Source organism: Saccostrea cucullata, unplaced genomic scaffold (assembly GCF_032062105.1).
Source record: "Saccostrea cucullata isolate Sc308-1 unplaced genomic scaffold, CSIRO_AGI_Scuc_v1 ctg194, whole genome shotgun sequence".
Lineage (NCBI taxonomy): Eukaryota > Metazoa > Mollusca > Bivalvia > Ostreida > Ostreidae > Saccostrea > Saccostrea cuccullata.
In genome coordinates, this window is record NW_026939778.1 from 719,890 (window position 1) to 744,886 (window position 24,997).

The window sequence follows — 24,997 nt, forward strand, 5'->3', positions numbered from 1 at the left end:
GGATCGGAATGCTGGAGAAAAACAAGAGACAGATCTTAGCAAATTACGGTCCTTCCACACTAAATGCCTTTGGATATCCTGGCCCAAAAAGGTTACAAATGAAGACCTGTTGCACTGATGCAATCAAGAGCACATATGTACCATCATAATCAAACGCTTTTGGACACGAAAAGACACCCAGTCAACAACAAGAACTGGATCCCAAGAGGGCAATCGGAGGCCAAGATTATCTTAAATTGGAGAAGGACGATGAAAAGTGAGATGAAAGCCATGCACCAAACATGGGAATGAAGTAGGATGGTCCACACTAGACAAGAGTAGAGAGAGTCTGTTGCTCTACATACCACAGGGTGTAAAGGACGGTGATGATGATGATGAAAAGTAACTCTAAGGCAAACTCATCTGTTTAAAGAATATCAAAACAACAACAAAAGTAACATGCAAGTACTATATACAAAAAAGGTAAATCAGTTATATAAAGTCAATGAGAAATTCTAAAAAATGAAAATAATAATGGTGAGTCTAAAAAAATAAAGGCAAATAAAACTTTGCCATATAAGGAAAAAATCACATCCGCTTAACATGCAGCAAATGTCTTATATAACAATGTCTATGCAAAGTCACACACAGCGCCTGATAAAATGCAATGCATAAACAGGACTGCACAGCGGTACTGTAAAGCACACTACGTATGTATAGTCAAACACATATGGGTCCATGAAAGGTGCGCTGTACACTTAATACAAGCACAGTCAGTGCATGGTACTATGATGGTTGTCATGTGGTGTTATCACTGAGATGGACATTAAAGTAGCACTACGAAAAGTCTGGTACTAGGGTCCATATAAAGTGTGTGATACACAAAATACAAGTACAGTCAGTGCACGGTACTGTGATGGCTGTGGCAGTCAGTGTGTCTCAGATTCTTGCAAACTGTCTATCCAATACCTACAAGAAATTAGAAAATTGTATCAATATTCAACAGAACATACATACAGTCTAGAAATTTTATCAGCCTTTACTGGTTAGAAAAAGGGACACCAAGCCTCCAAAGGGTTTTTTGGGGGGTGGGGTGGGGATTGGTTGTAATTATTTTTATTTCATTGCTTGAGAAAACATGAAGTTTAAAAAAAATCCATAACAGAGGGGCATGAATTCATGGTCTCTTCATTCCATGAAAGCAACGAGAAGAAAACACCAACAAAATGGGAGGAATTCATGGTATACATTTTTTTGTTAAATACTTGCAGGGTGGCATTCTTTAAAATAAAGACTTGCGGAAAAGTATAAAGCCTTTTAATCACATCACATATAATAGTTTCCGGTGGATTAACTCACCAAAATCATCCTCCTCTTTAGTAGACGTAAAAGGAGGAATTCAGGTCTTGTTTCTTGGAGACTTTATGACGTCTCTGTTCTGGTACGTTACGGCGCATGGGTCTGTGCTCAAAATTGACTCTAGCCAACCACTCCATCTATAAAAGACAAACATCGTAAATTATACAATTAAATGTGACTAACTACAGTGTACCTTACAAGAAACTAGAGGTTCTGCGAGCACTGAGCTCACTAAATGATACCCCTGCCTCCCGTACCGGTGTTGTAGAGTAGGATTCCCCCCCGAGGAGAAATATCACACCAGAGCCAAATTTCCCCCTCTTTCTTTCTCAGAGTAGATTTCCCCCCTCGTTATAGATTCAATTCAAACCACAGCCGCAATATTTTTGTGAAAAAAAGATAAACGACAAACTGATTTTTAAAAGTAAATGAGTGGGTTTTTTATGTTGTAAGGCAAATCATGCAATCTCAACCAAAATATTTAACTTTCAAATTAAATGTAATATATTCTCAAAATATAATGAAACAAACGAAAATGGATGTTTAGATTGGTATATATTTTTGGACCTATTTTGGTTGTATATGAATACAATAATTAACTTTCTAAAATATTTAAGAAATTGTAAACTTACTCTGATGTTCAAATTTCTACCTCTCTGTAACGATACTTATTAATCTATACAATTTTTTTCCATATTAAATTTTTAGCTGTCCTTAAATTATATTTCATTGGAGGGGGGGGGGGGAATTGACTCTGGGGAAATCCCACTCTATAACTACTATACAGAGTGGGATTCCCCCCCCCCCGGAAAATTGACTCTGGTGTGTGATTTCCGTAAGGGAAATCCTACCTTAGAGCCAGTTTTCCTGGGGGGAAATCCTACTCTAAAGCAAGTTTTCCGGGGGGGACGGAGCAAGTTTTCCGGGGGGAGATCAGCCTACTCTACAAGACCGGTATAATGGCAGAGTCCATGTTTTGCTCTGGGAGACTCGAAATAAGTGTCGGACAAAAAGTAAAATAAAAGGTGCACGGTGGTATCATGTAATAAAAACTGTGAAAGTTTCCTTAAAATTCATTAATTATGTGGTATGAGAGGAGTTACCGAAAAGAGATAGGTATACCAAAGCATTAGAAATGGCACCTGTAAACAGACGGACAGACAGACGGACATCCCGATCATTATATGCCCCCAACTTTTCAACAAGGGAGGTGGGGGGTATAAAAAGAGAGAAATAACACCCCCGCGAAACTGTTTATATAGATTGCAAAGTATGTATATTGGATTCGAACAATGTTGAGTGCGGCACGTACCTGATGCGTAGGTTGAGGTATGGTGGGTAGCTCCCTACGCTCCTCAGACTTGTTGATGGCATGGGTCAACTCATACTAGTACAAAAATAGAATATTATTAATTTCTTTTGAAACAAAGAATCATTTATATAACCAAAAGAGAAATGAATATTTATAAATGCCTTAAATGAGTATTAACACACCCAGACTCTTACCCAGTCTTTAATGTGCTCTCTCCACTCGTGAGCAGCAGAAGTAAAGATTTGTTTGCACTGGGGAGAAAGGATAGAAAATATAGAGAGTATTCACTGGAGAGATAAGACAGAAGCTACAGATATGTACTGAAAGAGAGAGAGAGAGAGGAGAGAGATTAGAGAGGGAAAACTTACAGCTGATTTGGCCGCCAGGGCAAGCATCACCTCGTACCACTGACGACTGTCATCTGAAGAGACGTCTATACGGCGCTAGAATAAAAAGAAACATCAGTTATTATAAAAAGGAATACTAGTATATGTAATTTTTTTGCATTTCCTACATGTACATGTAACTGCACTTCCAGATAATTACACAAATTAAATACTGTTCATCAAAATGTATTAATTATAGCTTACAGATTAAAGCATTTTTAAAACTTTATTTCAAGGCAAACAAGTCCAAATTCACTTTCTATCAAAATACCAGTAATGTACATGTATGTAAATTTATTGCAAACAAAATATTTATTGGTTATGTACGTATACGCCTATTTACTTCTGTGTGTAAAAAACTAACTTTCATTTGCAAATATATTTTAAATTTTGTGGTAATGCTAACTTATGAAGTGAAAATCACAGGCAGATTATCGGTATGATAATGTCAAAAGTTGCAGATAAAAAAATAAATTAGAAATTAGTAGTATTGCAATTTGATGCTGAGAAGTGAGCAATATTTTTTCAAGTGAAACTTTGAAATATTTTCAATATATACTAGTTATAAAAAAGAAAGAAAGAAAGCAATTCAGGATTTTATAATATAAATCAAATGTAGGTTATTGAAGACCCCTCCCCTTTCTTTTTTAATTGTCAAAGGGGGACAACTCAACTTTTGGTTGTTATAGAGTGCGCTCCCCTTTGTTTATTTACGGATGTTCGGTGAAATATTACTTATAAAGAACAAATTTGTATATGTTTTCTCAACATATCGTACCTTATGAAGTGAGTATTCATTCAAATTGATGTGATCTAAATTGAATTCAGCAGAAAAAATGCAGATTGTTTTGAAGAAAAAGCCCGAAAAAGATTTGTGTAATCTATAAGACTTATCGCGCATTTCCTCTATTTTGTGTTTTTGTTGATCTAATGTAAGGATCTAGGGTCTTACTGTATTTCAGAAGATCTTATATTAAATCCAACCCCTACCTCCGCTATGAATCAACCCCTCTATATCCCTACGCCTTTATTAGCAACATGTGTAGCACTGTAGCTTAACATACAGCTAGACAATATAGATTTGTGGGTTTAATTTGAATGGCAGCTTATACATTCTTCAAATTTATCAGCAGTTTTGCTTTAAATCTCAAATATCAGGAAATAAGCGATGCTCTAATACATTGTGCTAGCTAGGCTTCCCTTCAACGTCTTTAAAATTTGTGTACCCCCCCTTCCCCCAATATCCAATGGCACCGAATCTCATAAAAACAAGCATTTAAATCCAATAAAATTTTATTTCCAGAAGAATTACCCTCTTAGATACACTCTGGCTCTTTCTCTCAGAAGATCTTTGTCTTTTCATAGTGAAATTTGAGATTTTTGTCGCTCTGTGAAAAGCACGTCTACTCTCTACTGATCGAAGTGAGTAACTAACAACAGTAACCACAACGCAACGCTACCTAGCAGTTACTAAGCATGACGTCATCGCTAATGACTACACGTAAAGCTAGCCTTCAAATGTTAGCTGTACTAGAAAGTAAAATTATTATTTGCTTACCTCATATGTCACCTAAATATTCAGGATATTAGAAAAAAATCGATCACATTCATATTAAACGAACAAAGTTAATTGATGTGTGACGTCATATGGCTGGAAATGGCATAGCCTAGACCTCGCGATGCTATGCTCTAGGTACTCACATCTAGGCCTATATATGTGTTTTTGGCTCCGCTAAGATTCTTTTAATTGCTGTAAAATAATGCACTGAACAATACTGTAGATTCCTAAATATGCTCGAGGAATTAATTATCGCGTAATTTCGCGAAAAGCACCAATCGCGATATAGAATTACTAACTTTTATTGCCATGGTTCCGAAATGAATGTAAAATCTCTTAATCAACCGTCTACTCGAGAATCGACGTAAAAGAGCCATTGATTATACTCGGGAAAATAAGGAATCTACAGTACTGTTCACAATTAAATTTTATGTTATTACAATACTAAAAATTATTTTTAACTCCAGTAAAATTATTGATCCTCAAACGCAAAAGTAGAAATACCATTCTTTATTTTCATGGAATGTTGTAGATATTGAATTTGTGCAATTTATTTATAAATAGATCTTTAAGGTGCAGTTGCATAAAACACTAGCTCCTTGGGTAATATGACTTACTGTTTAATCTAATATTGATTCTTAAAATCCATTTTGCCTGGCAAATTATCAATACATATGTTCGAGACACATAAATAATGTTGATCCCCGTTTACCCTGCCATTTCTAAATATTTTATTTTAGCGTTTTGTCATGTGTATAACTCAATTTCCAATAGATACTTCTTCTTGATTACATTAACCAATCTCTACCCCTCGACCTTGACATTTCAAATGAAATCGTAACTGAAAATGAAAAATGACTTACTCTTTGCCTTCGATAATTTAAATATATATGGATAAAGTTAAAAAAAATCTTAAAACACATTTACGTTTGCTTGTTATCGTTTGAATTTTGTCAAACCCTCTAAAGAAATCATTTTATAAAAATTAGAATAACTTGAAAAAGTTAGAAAAAAACATATGAATGTAACTTTAGGGATTTATTATTTATCTGAACTTATGTAATACTAGTACGTGCATGTAAATTTTGACTGAAAATACTCCAATTTCTTTTTTATTTTTATTTTGATCAGAGACATAAATAACATTATTATTTGTTATTTTATTTGTTATTTATGTCTCTTTTTGATACAAATTAAAATCTCTAAGTTAATAAAGAAAAAAAATCATGTTGACACCAGAATAGAAGTGCACTTTTTCTTGCATTATATACAAAGAGGGATAACTCTTTCCTGAAAAAAAAATCGATCAAAACAATCGGGCTCGACGTTTCTATTTTCTTGTTACTACGCCGCCATAGTTGTTTACATTCGATATTTTGAGCGTGTCATAACATAACCACGTTTTCGGGATTAAGCAACCATTACATTATCGGAAGAATATTCTGGAACTCGAGAAACAATACTAGAAGTGTTAAGGTAACATAATCTTGACTTTTATTTGAAATTAAAGGAATCAAAAGACATTGCAGGTGCTTGGAAGTGTTTTTGTCTAAATTTTGTTTGGAAATAATAAATTTAACTTTTGTGAGTATTGTCATTTATATAAATCAATGAAAGGTTTTGATATCTTGATAATTATTACAAATTTATATATATCATATTGTCCTTATGTAAATTTTCTGTGGATTTCATTTTGGTATATTTTTTATAGTAACTCTTTAATGCAGTACATTAATTCACATCAGATGTACATATTAGCTTATTCAACACGCGAAAAGTTTCATGTTTTAATAATAATAACTCATTTTAGCACAATTTTTGACAAATTTTTAAGTGTAAGATTTACTTATTCAACTTATTTAAAGTTTTGAAATATATACTGATATAGCCTTAAAATCTGGCAGATGTCCAGCCAACTGTTTGTTACACAATTGTTCATTTGTCCTTTATCATTTTTTATACATGATAAATTGTAGACTCTATAAGCATTATGTAATTTCCACAGTCAGTATAGTATAAACTTTATATTTGGACTGAATCCCTTTATAATGTACAGTATGCCAAAAAACAAGCTGGTTAATCTCACCAAGATTAATAATTAAACATGTATATGTAATAAATCTAATTTTAGATGTTGGATTTTTACCATATCCTTATCCAAATTGACCATAACTATATTTATTTTTCATATAGGAATAGGATAGAACAGCAGCAATGCCTCTGATAGAAGAAATCACTTCAGAGCCATCAACAGGGGGGACATCAACCTCCACAAAAGTTCAGATTGAAGTCGTGGACAACCTCGCTCAACAGAAAGAGAAAGGTCAAGGTCAGTGATAAGTACAAAGTACAATATGAGTTCTAGGATTATGGAACTGTCAGAAGATCAGTAGGCCTGGGGGCCATAAAACTTAAACGAGCTCACTTTTGATCTCAGTCTCACTTTTTTACAAAGGATATACATGTATATAGTGGAAACTGAGATCAAAAGTGAGCTCGTTTAAGTTTTATGGTTCCCAGGCCTGTAACTTGCTGGTCTGAAAAAATTAGGATGGACGACCATAGAGCTACAGATCTGCAGGTAAGGATTATGATGTTCCAGAAAATGAGATAAAATTTACCTCTCAGAAACTTGAGGCCATCTTTAATATAAAGTTTGTTTTCCCTCTCTCCATACTCAGGGGGAGAAAATGGATCAGTAGGTTGGTCGAAAAAAGTTATTCCCAAGAAATTTTAACATTTACATTGAAAGGATGAGAAAAATCAAGAATAAAAAGGGAAAAGGTTATCTTCTCTTAGATGATAAAAATGTTTGAATCAGGCCAGCTTTATCCAGTAGAAAGAGGGAAAATAATCAAGTTTTAGAGATGGCATGATTTTTTAAATAGATATTTTAAATACATGTTTTTGTTTTTAGAAACATTAGACAACAGAAAACCAAATACTGAAACAGACAAAACAGATAACAACTGTAATGGGAAAGATTCCACAGACAAAGAAAACCAACAGCCAGAAAATCAGAATGACAACAATCAAAAACAACAGACAAACAAACAGACAACAGAAGACAACAAACAACTAGCTAAGAAAGAAGAGGGTGAGGGCAGCTGGCCAAGGTATGGGTTATTTATTGTTTTGTTGAAATTACAGATAGGTTCTACAAGCAATGGTGCATTTAAGGAAATTTTTATCAGTTCTTAAAATATTTTGCCCAATTTATAAATTTTGCTTTAAGTTTGAAATGCATAAAAACACAGTATAGAAAAGCAGCTATTTCATCAAACATTTTTCAATGGTATTACTCAAGATTTTATTGAAAGATGAAACTCAGTATATCAAACACTGAAATTTTTATTAAAATGGAAGTTTAAATTGATTAAATTGGAAGTTACAACCACTCATTTTTTAAGTGTTTAACCCTTGATATCCTGAATTTTTTTCACTCAATCAAATTCAAGATAATGCAGTTAATTGACTATATTTGAATAATTCTTTCTTTTTTAATTTAGTTAAATTGAATTTTAACAGATGTGATCATTAAAATTGTTCCTATCAAATCATTTATAAATGTGTATTAATTTAATGTTCATATTTTATAGAATCACAAAGAAGTTTCTGAGACAGCACTGCAAGGATCTGAAGCTATACTTGACCCCTGAACTAAATGATGTTCTTTATCTCCATTATAAAGGTATGATATTTAGGCCATTATTAATATACTATATACATGTAACTATTATTCCTATGGATTTCAGAAAGTATCTTTGTACATTGACATTAAAATGTATTCCATGTGGGAAGAATATATTTAAGAAACACAGACCTGGATTTGGGTATTATCTACAATGTTTGTTGTCTCCCAACTACTCTGACAGATTAATATTCACAGAACAGTGCAAACTATCTTAACCTACACCTGTTCAATCCAATTTACTGTTACTTTCAACATTCATTTTTATTTCCATTTTATAACCTGACACTTTGTCTATTCCACAAAAAATTGTCTCCTCGTGCTTGTCAATTAAAACAAGATTTCATTGTACTTCCTTTCTTTCTTTTTACAGGTTTACAGAAGATTGAGAATTTAGAAGCATACACGGGACTTCGCTGTCTGTGGTTTGAGTGTAATGGTATCAGGAAAATTGAGAATCTGGACCAGCAGGGAGAATTAAGGTGTCTGTACCTACAACAAAACATGATAGAGAAGATAGAAAACCTGGAGCCCCTCCAAAAACTGGACACCCTTAACCTCAGTCACAATATCATCAGGAAAGTGGAGAACCTAGGTAGGGGTTTGTTTGATTCATTTCAATATGAATTGGGTAAAATATGGGGGGGGGGGGGGAAATACATGTACACTATATGTCTCTAAAGTGTAACATTAGTGCCTACAGAGTATATTTTTCTTCTCATTCATAGTCCCAAAGATGGTTGTATTTTATGTTGGAATTTCTTTAATTTTTTCTTTGGGCTTTTCAATGAAATAGAAGGTGCTTCTTTAAAAACTTTTGATGCATATTAAATGGGACTACAAGCTGTTTTTAAAAATTTTCAAAACATGTAACACTTACAGGCACTAGCATAGCATTGCTAATTTTTCGTCTGTAAATTCTAGATTGCATCCCAGCCCTGAACACCTTGAATCTTTCCCATAATCGACTAACTGATGCTGAATCCTTAGAACATCTCGCTAAACTCCATACAGTCAGTGTCCTTGACCTAGCACACAACAGAATAGAAGATCCCAAGGTCATTGATGTTTTTGAACAAATGCAGAACTTGGTAAGGAGCAGATGCAATTTTTTCATATTTATTGAATTTTATTGTAACATCATGTAATAGCAAAGTTTAACATCCATTGTAATCATCATATTTGAATATTTATTAGTATTTGATTAAAAGTAGAAACAAAAACCTTAAATGTCCATAATTAATCCATCATGAATTAGTTGTTTAATACCTGCTCTGTCAATGCAAGGATGCTTATACTCTGCAAATTATTTTAAAGTCTTCTGTAATTCACCACATTTTTTTATCGATGTCCTGGTTTTTAAACATTGAATTATCTTGTCTTTTATTTCTCTTGTAGAAAGTACTTAATTTAATGGGAAATGGCTTACTGAAATACATCAAGAACTACAGAAAGACATTAATTGTCAGACTGGTAAGTACAGCGTAGCAGTTTCAGTAATTGTTTTGGAAAATTGAAAATGAGCCATATATTTTCTTCAGTATTTTATTCCTGGATTGTGTACTTATTTTCAGAAAACCTTAACATACCTTGATGACAGACCTGTGTTCCCCAAGGACAGAGCATGTGCAGAAGCCTGGTAATTTTTGTATTATTTATTAATATTATTGAATAACTTTCTGTAAAAAAGATCATCTTCACACAAATATACAAAAGAGGTTTGCTTGCACAGATCCAATCATTCTGCAGGAAATTTTCTCATATGCCAAAAATTGAATGAGTTTTAAAACATTTTAGGGGTAGAGGAGGGGTGGAGGCAGAGAGAGAAGAAAGAGAAAGATGGATTGACCATGAGAGGAGGAGGATACAAGAGAGTGTTGAGGGTAAGGAACCATTCACTATAATCAGTATATAAGTTAAATATATATGGTACATAATATTTCTATATGGCTAAGACTTTTATGCTATATTGAGGAATATTGCACATATCAATAAAATTTCAGCAATGCTCAGCATCAGAAGGAAAAATGAGAAAGAGAAGATAGAAAAGGATCGTAAAGAGCGGGGATTGGAGGGGGAAGTGGATGAAGACAGTGTGGACTGGCTGACAGGAAAATACAGAATGAAGGGGGAAGAGGTAGGGGCCAGGGTAAAAGTGGAAAAGGATTATAAAATTAAGAGACTTGCATGGGTAAAAAAGTTAAATATGACCCATGGAGAAAGCTAGAGATAACATTGAAAATTTCCCTTTGTACAGTATATGTTTGATTTGTAGAGAAATTACACACAGTCATATTGGTTTATTTTTTATTTTTGTTAGAAAAGGTATAATTTTTTTAAAAACATGATTTTATGTATAGATCATAAAATGATTATTCTAATTTTAATTGGCAGAGAACGTCACATGATATTCCTCTTTTGTGATGTCAGAAAAGGACATCGCAAGACACTGTTATCACAGGCAAAGAACATGACATCATAATATAGAGAAGGGTTTTAACCATTGTCTAATGACATCCAGTGAGTCTGCATGTGATTATATAATACTGGACTTCAAGAATAATTTGGTTAATTTGACATACCTGGCATTATGTTTCATTCAGGAATATCAGTCTTTGACTTGATAAACTAAACATTATCAAATAGCCATATCTATAACCAATTATACACTGAAGTCCATAATTGTATATTAGTTCAGGAATATCAGTCTTGGATTTTATATATTCAACAGTCTTGTCATCTGAGATTATTAGGTACAGCTAAAAATCTGAGGGAAAATATTCTGTTATTTTGCAGTTTTTAGGAATCTTTCAACCCCAGAAATTTGAATCTTTTTTCCTAATCATTTGTAGAGGAAACTTCAGATGAAGATAGCACAAGGCTCTTCATCACAGAAATCTCAGGTGAGAAATTTATAGAAAAAATTGGATAATTTATCGGAAATTATAGATGGTCCCAATTTCCTTAAGCATAAAGTAAATAATCAGTTCTTTAATTTGTTTGTAGACAAAAAGAGCAAGGATGATTTAGATGTAAGTATATATGGAAATACATTTCTAATGCACTGTCTTCATAATCCAAACCTCATTCTGTTACCTTTAAAGGTTTTTAAAAACAAAAAAGACCTGGTATTATTTGATATTTTTATTTTTTATTTTTGTATAGGATCTCCCAGATCTAGAAGATGTTGATGTTAATGAAGAACAACTTATCACCATAGCACAACAGAAAAAGGTAATTTTTCAAAAGAACCATTCTCTCCCTAATAAGAATACATGTATTTCTTTATTTAATGATAGGAACATCATTCTAATCATACATGATAGGAAAGAAAAATTTTTGATATTAAAATCAGTGGTTTTGTAATCGTAATTTTTTTAATTTCATCAAGTATTTTGCTTGTTTTGGCTTTATTCCAAGTTTTAGCTTGAATTTTCTCAAACGCATTTTCAGACCACATACAAGCCAAAGATTGAGGTGCTGTCAGACAGCAGTGACAGTGAGGAGGAGACTGAGGAAACCTCACAGCCATTGATCCAGGAATCCAGCACCTCAAGGGCACCTCAGACCGAGGAGAGTAGTGGCTCATCCCGACTGCTGATTGAAGAAATTCCCAGCGAAAAAGAACCTAGATTGACAGGTGGAAAATCCAAAGCATTTGGGGCATCTGGAGGAGAGATCAATCTGGATGCCATCACTCCAGAAATTCCAGGATCCTATGATGTGCAGGCTAGGGCTCAGTCAATGCATCTCCTACAAGGCCTCGGGGCACTTACAGGCTCTCGGGTGTCAAAAACAGGAAGGTCAGACTTTTCTGAGATGGAAGAGGCTTCTAAGAAGATGACAAAGGAGGAGAAAATTCAGGACCTAGCTGCTAATATTGGATCTACTACTGTTGATCCTTCTATAAAAGACTGGGATGATTCTGAACTAGATTGACAATATTGATATTCTGTACTTTGGAAAAAAAATTGACTTGCATAAGTTTGGGAAGTTAAAAAAGGAAACCTTGCATAAGTTTTACAACAAAAAGGGCTTTGAAGTTAATTCAGTTCCACAAAAATTATGTTTTGCTAATCAAAGTTTTTCAACAAAAAGTTTCATGCTTTGACAAAATGTTAATGAAGATTTTAAAAACCATCATTAAGGTATAAAGTAAATTTTACCAATTGACATGTAAGCAAATACATCCTATCATCTTGTAGGTATTAGTACAGGTGTGCTGATTTTTTTTCAATTCATTTTGCAAAAATAAGGACACATTTTCATATGATTGTTCATGCTGTGTTAGTGCCAAGCAGCTATCTAAAAGTATTCATACCGTCCATATAACTTGTCATATTTACAATTTGATTGTCACACAATTGGTTTTCATTGGAATAAGTCATTAAGTTATCAAGTAAATTTTATTTTAAAATTATTTTAAAATATTTGATGATCAAACATTGTGAATTTCATGCATTTCCATTCCTTTGGTTCAAATCCAAACAATCTTGTTTAAAATCTATTAAACAAGTAAAGAATATTCTTTTTTTTGTTTTAAAACCAAAAACAGGTATTACAGGTGTGCTAATATATAAATGTAAATTTCATTTCAATTTGCTATTTATTAAAAAAATTTCATTTTGCTATTTGTTTAAACCATTTTTATGTTTTATTATTATTATTATGTTGGCGATATCTTGAGCATTACACATAATTTAACAAAAGTGTGGTGCGCCGTCACTTCAGGAGACGTCATATTCACACAGTCATTTTCATGGGAATCGCATGGAGACAAAATCACTATATTTCTGTTAGTACTTCAAATATCATGTCAGAAATCTAAATACATAATAATAGGACAATTTAAAGATACATTTGAGAAAATTTTTATCGCGAAGTGCGAATTATAGAAAAAAAGTTTAAATTTTGATTCCGCATGCTTTTGCTTCAGTTTTTTTGTTGTGCTCCTTACCTCTCCATCAGCGATATCAACATACCGATAATTTTGGAATTTTTTTAAAATCAGAAATTTTAAATTTATGAATCAATGTATATTTCTGTGAAATTTCATAACTATATGACAACTGTAAGAGTAAATAATAGCACAGTCCGCGTAATTTTTGAACAGCCCTCGTATATCTTGAAGTTTTTCTTGCTCTTATGGAGTTGGAGAGAACACAGTTTGACTGTATATTTCAGAGAGGCACCAACTTTGGATGTCATTTTACATCAATAAGAGCTATGCTACATAAACCTTTCACTGAATTACTGTAGTTATGACTATAGATACAAGAGACATTCAGTAGCAAATAAATGATTCAGACTGTCATGGCAACAACATTCATCAAAACCTTATAAAGATATATAAATAAGCCTTTGTAGTCCATGTGTACCAAGATTCACTGAAATCAAAATCAAAACTGTAAAGATTTGTCTTTTGAGAGAATTTCAACAGTTTGGTACTATGGTTCAGTGTTCAGCAAAAAATTACATACTAAAGTGCAGTTTATGGCTGTATCAATTTTACAGACCATCACTGTAGGAGGAAGGGCATACTGAGAGAATTCCACAGACATTTTCATTTTGAGAAGAAGATGTCAAAATTATTCTTCAATATCAATTCACTATACAAAGAATTGTATGTCGACTGGTGGAGGATGGGCATTATACCACATGTCAAAATCTCTCATGGTCTTTGACAATAGAGCTAAAATTAGAACAACTAGGCACACTTGTTTCTTGTCTTGATAATTTCTTAACATTTTACAATTACAACAATACCAGAAGTGTTATTTTTTTATTTATTTATTTACATAACATGATTTCCATATACAAATTTACCACAGTATACATATACATCTACCATCATGACTAGTTTCAACATCTGCTTATTGCAAGTGATACATAGATTATAACAGTATACTTTCCCAGTCAGATACAAGTCAATACAAAATGGAATGCAATTAAATTAATTCTTGGGACTAAATCCACAAATTTCAACATGTTTATCACCAAACTGTTCAGTACAAATGTATAACATACTATTACAATCAATAAAAGCATTAATAATTCATGTGCATTCAAATCACAGTTTCATACCCCCATATTAGGGTCCTTTATAACAGTTCTACCATTTCTCCTGTTTGAACAAAGGTACTAATGCAGTAAAAATTGTCAGGCAGGGTTGCAAGGGGCAAGAACAAAATATGAGACAGTTGCAGGATGTTTGAATGGGAAAATGAAAACCATCAAATTAAGAACTAGGTAATTTAAAATTGTCTCTATGTATAACCTTAGAAATTCCAGCCAATGTATTCTGCTTTACAATTTCTTACAAACCATTAGTCTCTATGTTTAAACAAAAGTAACAATATTTAAAAATCAACAAAGGAATAACTTTGTTCATAAAGTAAATTTTACAAAGGAGACCTATGTAATATAAATATCACTAAATCGTCATGGATTTGACCTTGACCCTCAAGCCAGGGGGAGAAGATATATTACCATCCGGCAGTAATAATGTCCAACCATACTGAATATAAAATAACCATTCTCCCACAGTGTGGTGTCTAGCGTGCGGAGTCTACTAAATCCAGGCTGATCTTGTAGTACACGTACGGGTAGTAGTCTACGTTACTGAGTCCTACTAAACCTGGAATCTCCATCTGTCCTGCCTACAAACAGAAGAAAATTTATACATTATTACATGTGCTTATTGGTACTTATATGAAACAGAACTTTACAATTTACAACACTTGGCATGATTTTTTTTCTTCTCATTTTTTACTATACTCTTAGACATAATTTCAGTCAGATTTATATCTAGAGTTCTCAGACTTGAAATAATCTCATTTCCTTCTCTACAATTAAGAAATTACAAAAATGTCTGTAGCTTTTGATTGACAGACTACAAGATCATAAAATTCATTTATGTATCCATAAAAGACAGAGAGTGGAGAGAAAACGTACATCTTGTGATGCTGGAGAGTCTAAATGAGCATACAGCTGGTTCAGAACTTCTCGTAATTTTCTGGTTGTCTTCTTGTGGGGCTGCATTAACACAGCCAAGAAATTGACAGGTAAGCCATATCTACAATGAACCAGCCTTATTTTTATAAGTATAAATTACACTCATTATTAATTTACCCTGCATTAAGAAATTATTTTAAAAATTCATAGGACTTTAATTATATGAATCCATAAACACTTTCAACAAGGACAAGAAAAAGACCACCTTGACCATCTTAAAAACACACACCTTAGAACTGATTCCACAAATATTCTTAATGCTTTGACATGGATCCAAGCAGAGAAGCTTTCTCCAAAGTTTACTTTAAGCCATTTAACCAGCGGACCCTGAAAAATATGATGACAAATATCACAAGGCAAACCTCATTAACACAAATTTGAGGCATTGATAAATCTTGCAGTTTTGACCTAAAATCTATGAAAACAGATTATCCAATAACCTTGAAAATTTGTTAATCACAGCAAAAAGTTCATCATTTATAATCAATTTGTTCTTTTATTGTGTGGTGTCAAGACAGATTTGTTTGCCAGATAGCTCAATTGGTAGAGCACCTGACCGGAGATTCAGAGGGCCTGGCTGGAATCTCTGTTTGGTCTGTTACATTTTCCCCTTACCTGTTACATTGGTGTGGTGACCAGGAAAATATGATCCAAAAATGTCACGGGAAAGGGGGGAAATGAGACACACTAGACAGGGATTCAAACCAGGGTCCCCCTAAATCTCAGTCAGGTGCTACACCAACTGAGCTATCTATCCATTAACAATTGAATCCATCTGACCATCACAACTGTTAAATCTGATGTACTGAATTGTTTACCTTTAAAGGAAAAATGGTATCTAATATCTTTTTTTAAAGTTTTCTTGGAAATACTCACATATAATTTCTTCTTGTCATCCTCCAGCTTTGAGACTTCCATTTTCCCATCTGCAATGTCTTTTTCATTATAAGTGAAATCCCTCACCATAAATCTGAAAACATTAATGGAATTCTGTCATTTTTTCCCCAAAAAAGACCGCTGTCCACATATGGCAAATATTTCCAAAGCAAGTTTTCTTCACAAAAATCAATATTATAATTTTTCTAAATAAGATGCAGGCCATGAGCCAAACAGATCTCCTGATTGAGTCACTTCTTCCCTGATTGACTTTATCTAATGGCTTTTTAAACAGGAACATTCCTTGTATTGTTGGTTTGTACAGTTGTCTTAACCTGTTGTAATGCCAGCTTTGAACAAACTTGAAACAACATTATAGTGGACTTTGGACTTTTGTGTTTTCAGAGGTTTCAAAATATGCTGACAATTTTTGGCCCTCCTTTTTTAAAGGAGATTCTTCCGAAAAAGATAAAGAAATTCTCTATATTCTTAAGTAGAGTACTTAATTCCCTATAATGTCCCCATTCTTTCAAAAGGGCCATATCATATATCAAAATACATGTATCTACACAAGGAGGGTTTTCATATTTTCTATGGACCACAAGTTCATGATTTTTTTTTTCAAATTACCCTATCTTTGAAATTTCCTTTCAGGAAAATTACAATTATTTTCTTTTGGTCAATACACTGAATTAGAATAAATGTATAATTTAAACACCATTTAGAAGCATTTCCAGCAGAACTAAGTGTTTGAATGCAGTATTAAACCTACTTGTTCTCTCTACATCTGTTTTTGAAGTCTTCCGCCACTTTTCTGAAAAGTGTCACTGAGCATAGGCAGTTCTCATCATCTTCAAAAAGAGTCCTGAAACATTAAATTATTATTATTAAATTATATATATAAACAAGAGGTCCAGGGGCCACATCACTCACCTGAGCACTGGCTAAGAAAAAACCCCCAAAAAAATCTGTATAGTTTTAAAAAGCTTAAATGCATAAGTGTTCTTGACCTACCCCCTTAAAAGAGAGAGGGGGTATGATTTGAACAAAAATAAATCTACACTAACTAAGCATGCGTACATACTTTTTTGATTGACTTTTTTCCTACGAGTTTGAACTTTCATTGTGGCCCCACCCTACCCCAGGGTTGAATCTACACTACTTAAGAATGCTTTCATCTGAGTTTCATCTTTCCTGTCCCAGTGGTTCTTGAAATGAAGATTTTTAAAAGATGCCATTAATTCATCGCTAATTCATAATTATCTCCCCTTGGCTGTATATAAACAAAACTCACCTAGATGATCTAGGAACAATCATATCTGTCAGTGTTTCATATTTAGCCTGCCAATCATGGATGATGTTTCTGAAATTACCGGTAAGATATCATTAATTATTGCTCAATTAAGTTTGTACTTTATTAAATCCCTGAAAAAAAAAATCTGACATCTGACACAGAATTCTAATGTGAAATGCTCCATTTGATTTTAAAATTTCCAGCTACTATATACCGTAATTTTCGGGTTATAGGTCGATACTTTATTTACTCAGAAAAATATATGAATTCGACCATTCTAAGGCTCAAGTTTACGAAAAAATGCCCCCAAATCAATAAAATTTACGTAAATTTCAGAGCAAATCTGTGCCACTTTTATAACTTTTTTCATTATTTTATGCAGAAAAATTAATGCCTAGGTAAACAATAAAATATTTATTCTATAGCTTTCTTACAAAATAAATTCCATTAAATATCCGTTGATGACAAAGGAAAAAACTGTGCTTCATCAAGTTAATCATTCCTCAACGTGTTATCCATTGCCATCATGCGGTAGCCATCTTGTGAAGTTAGGAAGTCGCTATCGTTTACTAAAAGTAAAACCGCAAAATCAAAATTTAAAATACGGAAAAATTTTCAAGATCACAAGTGTAGTGTTTTACCATTAATTAGTAGATTGATAAATTGAAATAGTATTAATTTTTTGATTGTAAAAGTCTTATATTTATTATAATGTAAAATGAGTGAAATAAATTGTTGCCAGTCAATTCCTAAAAATCGTTTTGAAAGATAGTTTGAAGTTTTACAAGCAATTATGGAAATATACATGGGGATGATAAAAAATTAATTTTATTGATATGGAGTTTTACAAGCAAAGAATTAGTAATAAATGCAGTTTACAGAAATTTGATTTAAAACAGAAATATAATTTTAACTGATATTATAAGGTTTATTAAAAGCTTCTTCGTACACAAGAAGTACACTGAATTACCGCTATACAAAGATTGGCTTCTAACGAATTTTAATTGTCTGACAGATAAAAGGATTTACACTGTGTGTACGCGCAAAGGTTTCAACACCTGTGTTGGTTTAATACCCACAGGGCATGATTAGCAAATCCACATGCCGCTATAGGGTATTAGTGTTACACATCATTGAACAAACAAAGCCATGAAATTCATAATGACTGTCAAATTGTGGATGTACCGGTACTCTCAATTAAATTTATAAATTAAACTTACAGCGTGGTAATATTATTTCAATTCTTTACTGTTGTTTTATATATACATTCAATGGTCGTTTGCGGGTTTTAGCAAATCCCTGAAGAACAAAAATGAAAATGGCGGACATCGAAGCAATTGTCGTCCACCGGTAAATAAATAACTGAATAAACTATATTAGGAATGTGTCCAAGTTGTTCTGAAATCAGAATTATTATTCTTTGATCTCGGGTATTTCCCGAATTATAGCTGAAAATAAGAAACATATTTACGTGTTATTTTTGCCTCTGGTTTAACAACAGTATGAAACTACGGAGGCATTGAACAGGCAAGTTGGAGAAAAAAAGTAGTAACACAATTCAAAGATGTTTTAACTACATTTTTTTAAAAACTTTATTTAAATGCTGTACTCATTAAAATACCTGTTTGTTTTCTTGATACGTTCATGTCACGGAATTGCCCCGGTAATTTTAGAGGTTTACCTGTTCTAATATGTTGTATCTGCGTAAGAATCTTTAGAAAACGGGAAACAAAGCCTCGTCCTATATAGTAAGTTCGTCCTATCTTATGATTTTTCAAAAATTAAGGCTGAAAATGAGCCTTTCGACCTATATACCCCATCGACTTATAATCCGAAAATTACGGTAAGTTATAAACTTACAGTCAAACCTCAACATCTCAAACTCAATGGAATCCCCCCCCCAAAAAAATCAGATATCTGATGTATCTGTGGGGTATTTGATCAAGTGGAGGATCCCTTATTTTTAATTCTGATAACTCACTCACCTTGGTACAACCACTAGCAGAGTCTGCAGGTACTCTGAGTCCAAAACAAAATCCTCTCGCTTCACAAGCTCGGCAAGGTTTCTTGTGAAAAGACTTCCACTGAAACAATCATTTTTTTTATATACATTTAAAGTGTTCATTTTGAACAAAATGATTCATTCAAACTATGTTTTCTAAAAGTTAATGGAACTAAAAACAAAAAGACATCAAAAAGTTAAAGATATTGAGAGTACAATTCATAAAGAAATGTTGTTGTTACTTCCAAATTCACTTTGAGATACCCATGATATTCAAGATATTTATATCTTCAAAATATCAAAGTTCAAGTGAACATAAATTTCCTAACAGCTTCTACCTCATGACTTGGAAATGATTTCCGACAAATTACTTATTTAAACCCGTACTCTAACTTACGTTGATTTTCTTTCCAGGTTCTGTAAGTTTCCTTTTAAGTTGTTATACGCTGTGGCTTTTGTTTTCAAGTCTGTTTCAATCTGTGAAACTTGCTGGAAACAAAGGTTAGAATAACATACCGTTTATTCTTAAGAACTTGTCTTACACTTCCATCCAAATAAGTGGTACATGTAAAATGTTTTTTCTTATAACTCTTAAGATTCTTTGTGTAAAATCACAAGGAGCAAGTTTCAAACAATTCATTATATATTATATTTTCAATATTTTCAGTACATACATACAGCTCCCCTCCCCTCTATGGAACCCCTGACCCTGGGGCCTTGAAATTCACAATTCTGGTAGATTATCATAACTATATAGGTAGTTCATCTGCTTAATACCCAGGAGCAAAGAAGAAAATTTTCAAAGATTTAATGTATTTGCATTATATAATCAATAGAGCCCCGCCCTAACACCAGAATCCCTGACCCTGGGGTCATAAAATTTATAATTTTTAAAGAGGCATTCTTGCTCATCATAACTATTGTAACGTGCCCGAGGTATGAGGCTTTATAATTGATCAAATCTCCAATGAAGGAGATATATTTCATTGTAACCAATATATGTGGTACTTCCTGGTAATTTGTTATTTGGTAATCCTGGTTGATTTGGTAAGATAAATCCCTGTGTTGGTCAGTAAAATATTGCATTGCAGAGGCAAACAAGAGCACAACATAAGATAATTCAAGTTTCAGCAATAATTTAATAAAGGAATAACAGTTACTGTAATACTGATGACTGGAAAAACCAAATGAACAGTGGTGATAATACAATTGGTCAGACCGGACGTCACATAATTATGATTTGGTCACGCTATTATGATTTGGTAACGTTATTATGATTTGGTAAAGTGATGACTGTTGATTTTCCATAATAAATCAATTTGGTCAAATGTACACAATGGTAAAACTTCAAAGAGACTGTTGAATTCCTTAATAAATCTATTTGGTCAATATAATCTATAGTAAAAACTCCCCAACCGTTAGTTATATCAGTGTTTACGTACAAATTCTATTAAAGTTGTTGCGCAGACGTTCTGCAGAGTCAAACTGAAACTTCAGCGTCCGTGGCGACGCTTATATAGGGTAAACTACCGGACATGCGCAGTGCGCTTTACCTAACCAAAAGGGAAAGTATAGACCAAAATGGCAGACGATACTAACAACATCGCCGAAGTGGGACAAACCATGAAAAATACGAACAATGTGACGCCGAATCGTAAAACAAATACATAATAATAAAGAATGAAGGTAAGTTGCATAAAAATGTACAATACAAGTTGCGTATAAGTTAACAATAATAAAATAATGACGTTCGAGGACGGAGAACAATAACCTAAACCCCCCTTGTAAATTAGAATCTTCCGAATCGCCATGACCAAAAAGGAAAACAACGTGATCGACAGACACACATGAAAAACGGTATTTACGATCAATTTAAACAATGTACTGTAAGTAAAATGAAATAAACACTCATAATAAATACTGTTTCAATCATAAGAGTCCATAATTTTACGTATCAGTCCATATTTCCTCCGTGGTAAACTTGGTCATTTACCAAACATGAAAGTGTAGGATTTACCAAACATGGAATAATAGGAAGTACCAAACATCGTTTTATAGTACACTTGGTAATGTTTACAGTTCATTTATAATTGCTATAAGAGAAATCATGTACAAATAATGTTTACAAATAATTATACACATGTGACATATAGAGGGGGGGGTCTCAAAACACAAATATTTCACATTATCCCCTCCTTTGAAAAATTGTTCGTCCTCGAACAAAAAAAATATGTGAAAACAAGTAATGATTGTAGACAATTTAGTAATAAATAATTATAACGAAATATCAATTATCGACATATAGATTTATAACATGAAATAAAACAATTTTTCTTTTTACTCAGAAGACACAGAATCCAGTAATGTTTGCAGTAATGGCCCACTCAGATGAAGATTCAATCAATGGTAATATTGTATGAATTATCACACAGTTATAATTACACATATCATAAAATATCAAAAGTAAAACATGATCCATTACAAAAATGGTCATCATTCCTTTCAATAAAATAAATATTTTCAAAAATCCATCCCCCTCCCAAAGCATACTCAAATTGCTTATAATTCTAACAAATACCCTTAATAATATAAAAGTCTTTATACCTATACCATATAGTCTCACAGTCCATAAGTCAGCATCATCATCGTGAAGGAAGAAAGTTTGTTTCGCATCACACAGAATTTCTGTTTCCCTTAACTTCCACAAGTTAGAGTATAAATTGGCGGTTACCACATCTGATTGACATCTCTGGCGATCACATCAAATTAGTCTATTAATCAGGTTAATATATCTGGAATGCCTGTAACAAGGAGTTGATGATCTGTTTTAATACTGTTCATAATTATAAGATCTCTGATTGTAGGTGGTTACCCAAGATGTAGGGTAGAGTGTCACTTGACAGCTAGAACATTATGGCATGCAGGCAGGAGTCTTGGTTTGCATTTATCCTTCCTGTGCTGATCAGACTGCATGTGGACTTGTATCAAACTTTTTCAAACAACCATGGATCAGTGCTGTATATTCTTAAGGGCACTCATATAGAAAGGTAAACAGGTCTGGTAAAAGTAATATAATCATATGTGATGTCCAATCAGTCAGTTGACTATCGTTAATTCATGACAATTCTGAATGTTCGTAGAAAATTTTACAGTTTGAACTTTTCCATAACACTCTTTGAGAAGATTAAGGTGTACTGCTTAATCGCCACTGTCATGTTGTACTGTATCCTGTACTCTAGGTCACTAAGTTTATTTTATTTATTAAACTGATGGTATAATGTCACTCCAATGTTTTAGTAAATTTTGGATAGATGCCACTCTTCTGCTTTTTATGAGAAAGCCATGTGGTTCTGTCTTGAAGGAAACTTGTTTTGCATTATGATCATAATGAATCGATGTATCTGTCTGTAATTAGCTTTAAGCATTTTCAATTACAGTCAATTCTCGAATTATCGCCATTCGATTCATCGCCATTTTCGCTATACCGCCATGATTTCCCAAGAACGTTTTTCCTGCTATATAAAATTCTCTTTATAACGCCAAATTCGCATACCGCCATCCGCCACCCTGTTTTCACAACAAACGTCCATTTTTAAGTGTCAATTATTTCGATATACCGCCATAGGTGCGTGTGGTCAGTGAAGCGCGGTTAATTGGTTGACACTATCCCTGTTGTAAAGCATGTAAAGGCAGGCAATGTACAAGCAATTACGTAATTAAACAAGAACTAAATAAACAAGAATTTTAACATGAACTGTTCTAATAATTTTGTTTTCTGTTGAATAAGATTCATATAGTCACGGCTTTGCCACGAAAGCGGTCGTTGTTAAACTACGCCGATAACTATATTATTTAGATTTTCTCTGCTTTAAACAATGCAAAGTTTGCTGAAAAAATAATTATTAATACATTATAAATTGTGAATTTTGAATTGACAATGTTGCCATATATAAACAATATTATTCAAGAATTCATTTTACTCACTATCGGCAATATATCACGACGATTTACCCAGCATGTTTTTTTTTAAAGCAGAACTGCAGATTTAAATGCACACCCATGTACTTGTCTTTATTTTTATAACTGCACATATTGTTTCATATATATAGCGAATTTGTACATTAAAAAAATTACTTGAAGTATTTTCAATCAGAAATATATGTTTTTAAATACTGTAAACCAACTTTTATTCGCGACGACTTTATTTCGCGATTTACCAGGGGAAAACTATTTTGCGACGATTAATTTTCGCGATCAAGCTGATTTTGGATCTGTTATTAATGTACACAGAGACTTTAAGACCGATTCACGGCGAGAAATATTCGCGATGACAAGGCTCTCGCGAACTTCGCGAAAATTTCTCGCACGCGAATAAAAGTTGGTTTACAGTACATGTACATATAATAATAAGAACATAAACGCTAAATGGTATTTCTAAGAACGGTAACTCTACTTCTTGTTTTCCAGAAGATGGGAAATTCAATTCATCGCCAAATTGGTTATACCGCCATGATTTCTAAATTACAAAAGGTGGCGGTAAATGCTTTGTTATTATTGTAATTCTGTGTCACTTTATTGTTTTCATATTCGTCTTTATTTCATTTCACTTTGACTTTTACCATTCTTCATTTTGTCTTTACTTCTATGTTGCTTTATTTTTTTTTAATTCATTCTACTTTCTTTTAAACTTAAACAGTTTCTTAAATAAATTAACAGCATTATCTCTACTACGAATGTTAATTCAATCACGCTAACATTGAAGCATATTCAATGAAGACGAATGGAAGTTGTCAGCATTATAACACTAGGTGGTGTGGTGTTCACTACGAGTGTTGGTAAAACTAGGTAAGCAAACCCGTGCTGGGGTTATTTGAGATTCTTCAATAGGCCTTAGTACTTTATCAATCGAACTTCTGAAGGCCGGATCCGATCACCCGATTCAATGATGGAAACTCCATATTTATTTTCTCTGGGTATACAGGAATACCAGCCTCTTTTTTTCAGACATAACTTTATACTATACTGAATATGTTCATTAGGTATAGTAGGAAGAAAATTTAAATTTGATTCTATAGAAGAAGTTGAATCTAACTCAAAACCCACCCCGCCCCCGAAATAGGATTTTATTGGCGTCGGAAGCTAATTGAAAGTGGGGGGGGGGGGGGGGGTAATTATAAGATTTCTTTTTAGACCTTCAAAAAAAACCTGAAAAAAAAAAAGAAATGTCCATTTTCCAAACACAAAAATCCTATTTCGTGAGAAGGGGGGGGGGGGGGGGGGGTTTGAAGGTTCGAACTCCAGTGCCAAAGTTTTTTTTCCCCAAATTCCACTACTTTCCCCATCTTAAACCTTTACTGCATCGTGTCCATGGAAAGTGGGGTGTGGTGGGGGTGGGGGCTAAACCTACGCAGGAATGTTCAATGTCTATACTAAGTCTATCTTTGGAAAGAAGTGGGGGCTAAGCCCCTCTCCCCCCTCCCCGGTTCTGACGCCTATGTATTTTCAAGTTTGGACAATTTCCTGGGG

General features: G+C 33.3%; 3 protein-coding genes across 4 annotated transcripts; 1 reads left to right on the forward strand and 2 right to left on the reverse strand.

Moving 5' to 3' along the window:
* Window positions 1–822: 822 nt before the first annotated feature.
* LOC134253947 (uncharacterized) lies at window positions 823–4,452 on the reverse strand. 2 transcript variants are annotated; one of them, XM_062736521.1, is made up of 6 exons: window positions 4,349–4,452; window positions 3,019–3,093; window positions 2,845–2,901; window positions 2,651–2,725; window positions 1,339–1,475; window positions 823–948 (listed from the first exon to the last, which is right to left on the reverse strand). In XM_062736521.1, exons 1-5 carry the CDS (start codon window positions 4,397–4,399, stop codon window positions 1,356–1,358), a joined length of 378 nt encoding a protein of 125 aa, XP_062592505.1. In that variant the 5' UTR covers window positions 4,400–4,452; the 3' UTR covers window positions 823–948; window positions 1,339–1,355. The 2 variants fall into 2 exon arrangements, with proteins under 2 accessions (XP_062592505.1, XP_062592506.1); XM_062736522.1 differs by lacking the exon at window positions 2,845–2,901 and having other exon boundaries at window positions 4,349–4,449.
* A 1,495-nt stretch (window positions 4,453–5,947) lies between these two features.
* On the forward strand, window positions 5,948–12,256 carry LOC134253953 (dynein axonemal assembly factor 1-like). The gene is made up of 15 exons (XM_062736529.1): window positions 5,948–6,070; window positions 6,788–6,923; window positions 7,512–7,710; window positions 8,194–8,285; window positions 8,659–8,880; window positions 9,210–9,376; window positions 9,684–9,758; window positions 9,860–9,924; window positions 10,083–10,168; window positions 10,289–10,476; window positions 11,017–11,038; window positions 11,138–11,188; window positions 11,292–11,317; window positions 11,451–11,519; window positions 11,739–12,256. Exons 2-15 carry the CDS (start codon window positions 6,809–6,811, stop codon window positions 12,222–12,224), a joined length of 1,863 nt encoding a protein of 620 aa, XP_062592513.1. The 5' UTR covers window positions 5,948–6,070; window positions 6,788–6,808; the 3' UTR covers window positions 12,225–12,256.
* A 1,803-nt stretch (window positions 12,257–14,059) lies between these two features.
* On the reverse strand, window positions 14,060–19,978 carry LOC134253954 (V-type proton ATPase subunit C 1-like; the record flags this gene model as incomplete). Its single annotated transcript, XM_062736530.1, has 8 exons — window positions 14,060–14,944; window positions 15,240–15,360; window positions 15,529–15,626; window positions 16,176–16,269; window positions 16,948–17,040; window positions 17,470–17,538; window positions 19,455–19,553; window positions 19,869–19,978. Coding segments are annotated over 8 exons (789 nt in total), but the record flags the coding sequence as incomplete, so codon positions are not given.
* Window positions 19,979–24,997: the final 5,019 nt, after the last annotated feature.

What these genes read in the sequence shown, in the direction of transcription:
- LOC134253947 (XM_062736521.1), bottom strand. Translation starts at nt 4,399, where the DNA reads ATGAAAAGACAAAGATCTTCTGAGAGAAAGAGCCAGAGTGTATCTAAG. An exon ending in GCCAGAGTGTATCTAAGAGG is followed by an intron (nt 3,094 to 4,348) that starts GTAATTCTTCTG and finishes TTTTTATTCTAG; the next exon opens with CGCCGTATAGACGTCTCTTC. An exon ending in CCCTGGCGGCCAAATCAGCT is followed by an intron (nt 2,902 to 3,018) that starts GTAAGTTTTCCC and finishes CTTTCTCCCCAG; the next exon opens with TGCAAACAAATCTTTACTTC.
- LOC134253953 (XM_062736529.1), top strand. Translation starts at nt 6,809, where the DNA reads ATGCCTCTGATAGAAGAAATCACTTCAGAGCCATCAACAGGGGGGACA. An exon ending in GATACAAGAGAGTGTTGAGG is followed by an intron (nt 10,169 to 10,288) that starts GTAAGGAACCAT and finishes ATAAAATTTCAG; the next exon opens with CAATGCTCAGCATCAGAAGG. An exon ending in TTGTCATCTGAGATTATTAG is followed by an intron (nt 11,039 to 11,137) that starts GTACAGCTAAAA and finishes AATCATTTGTAG; the next exon opens with AGGAAACTTCAGATGAAGAT.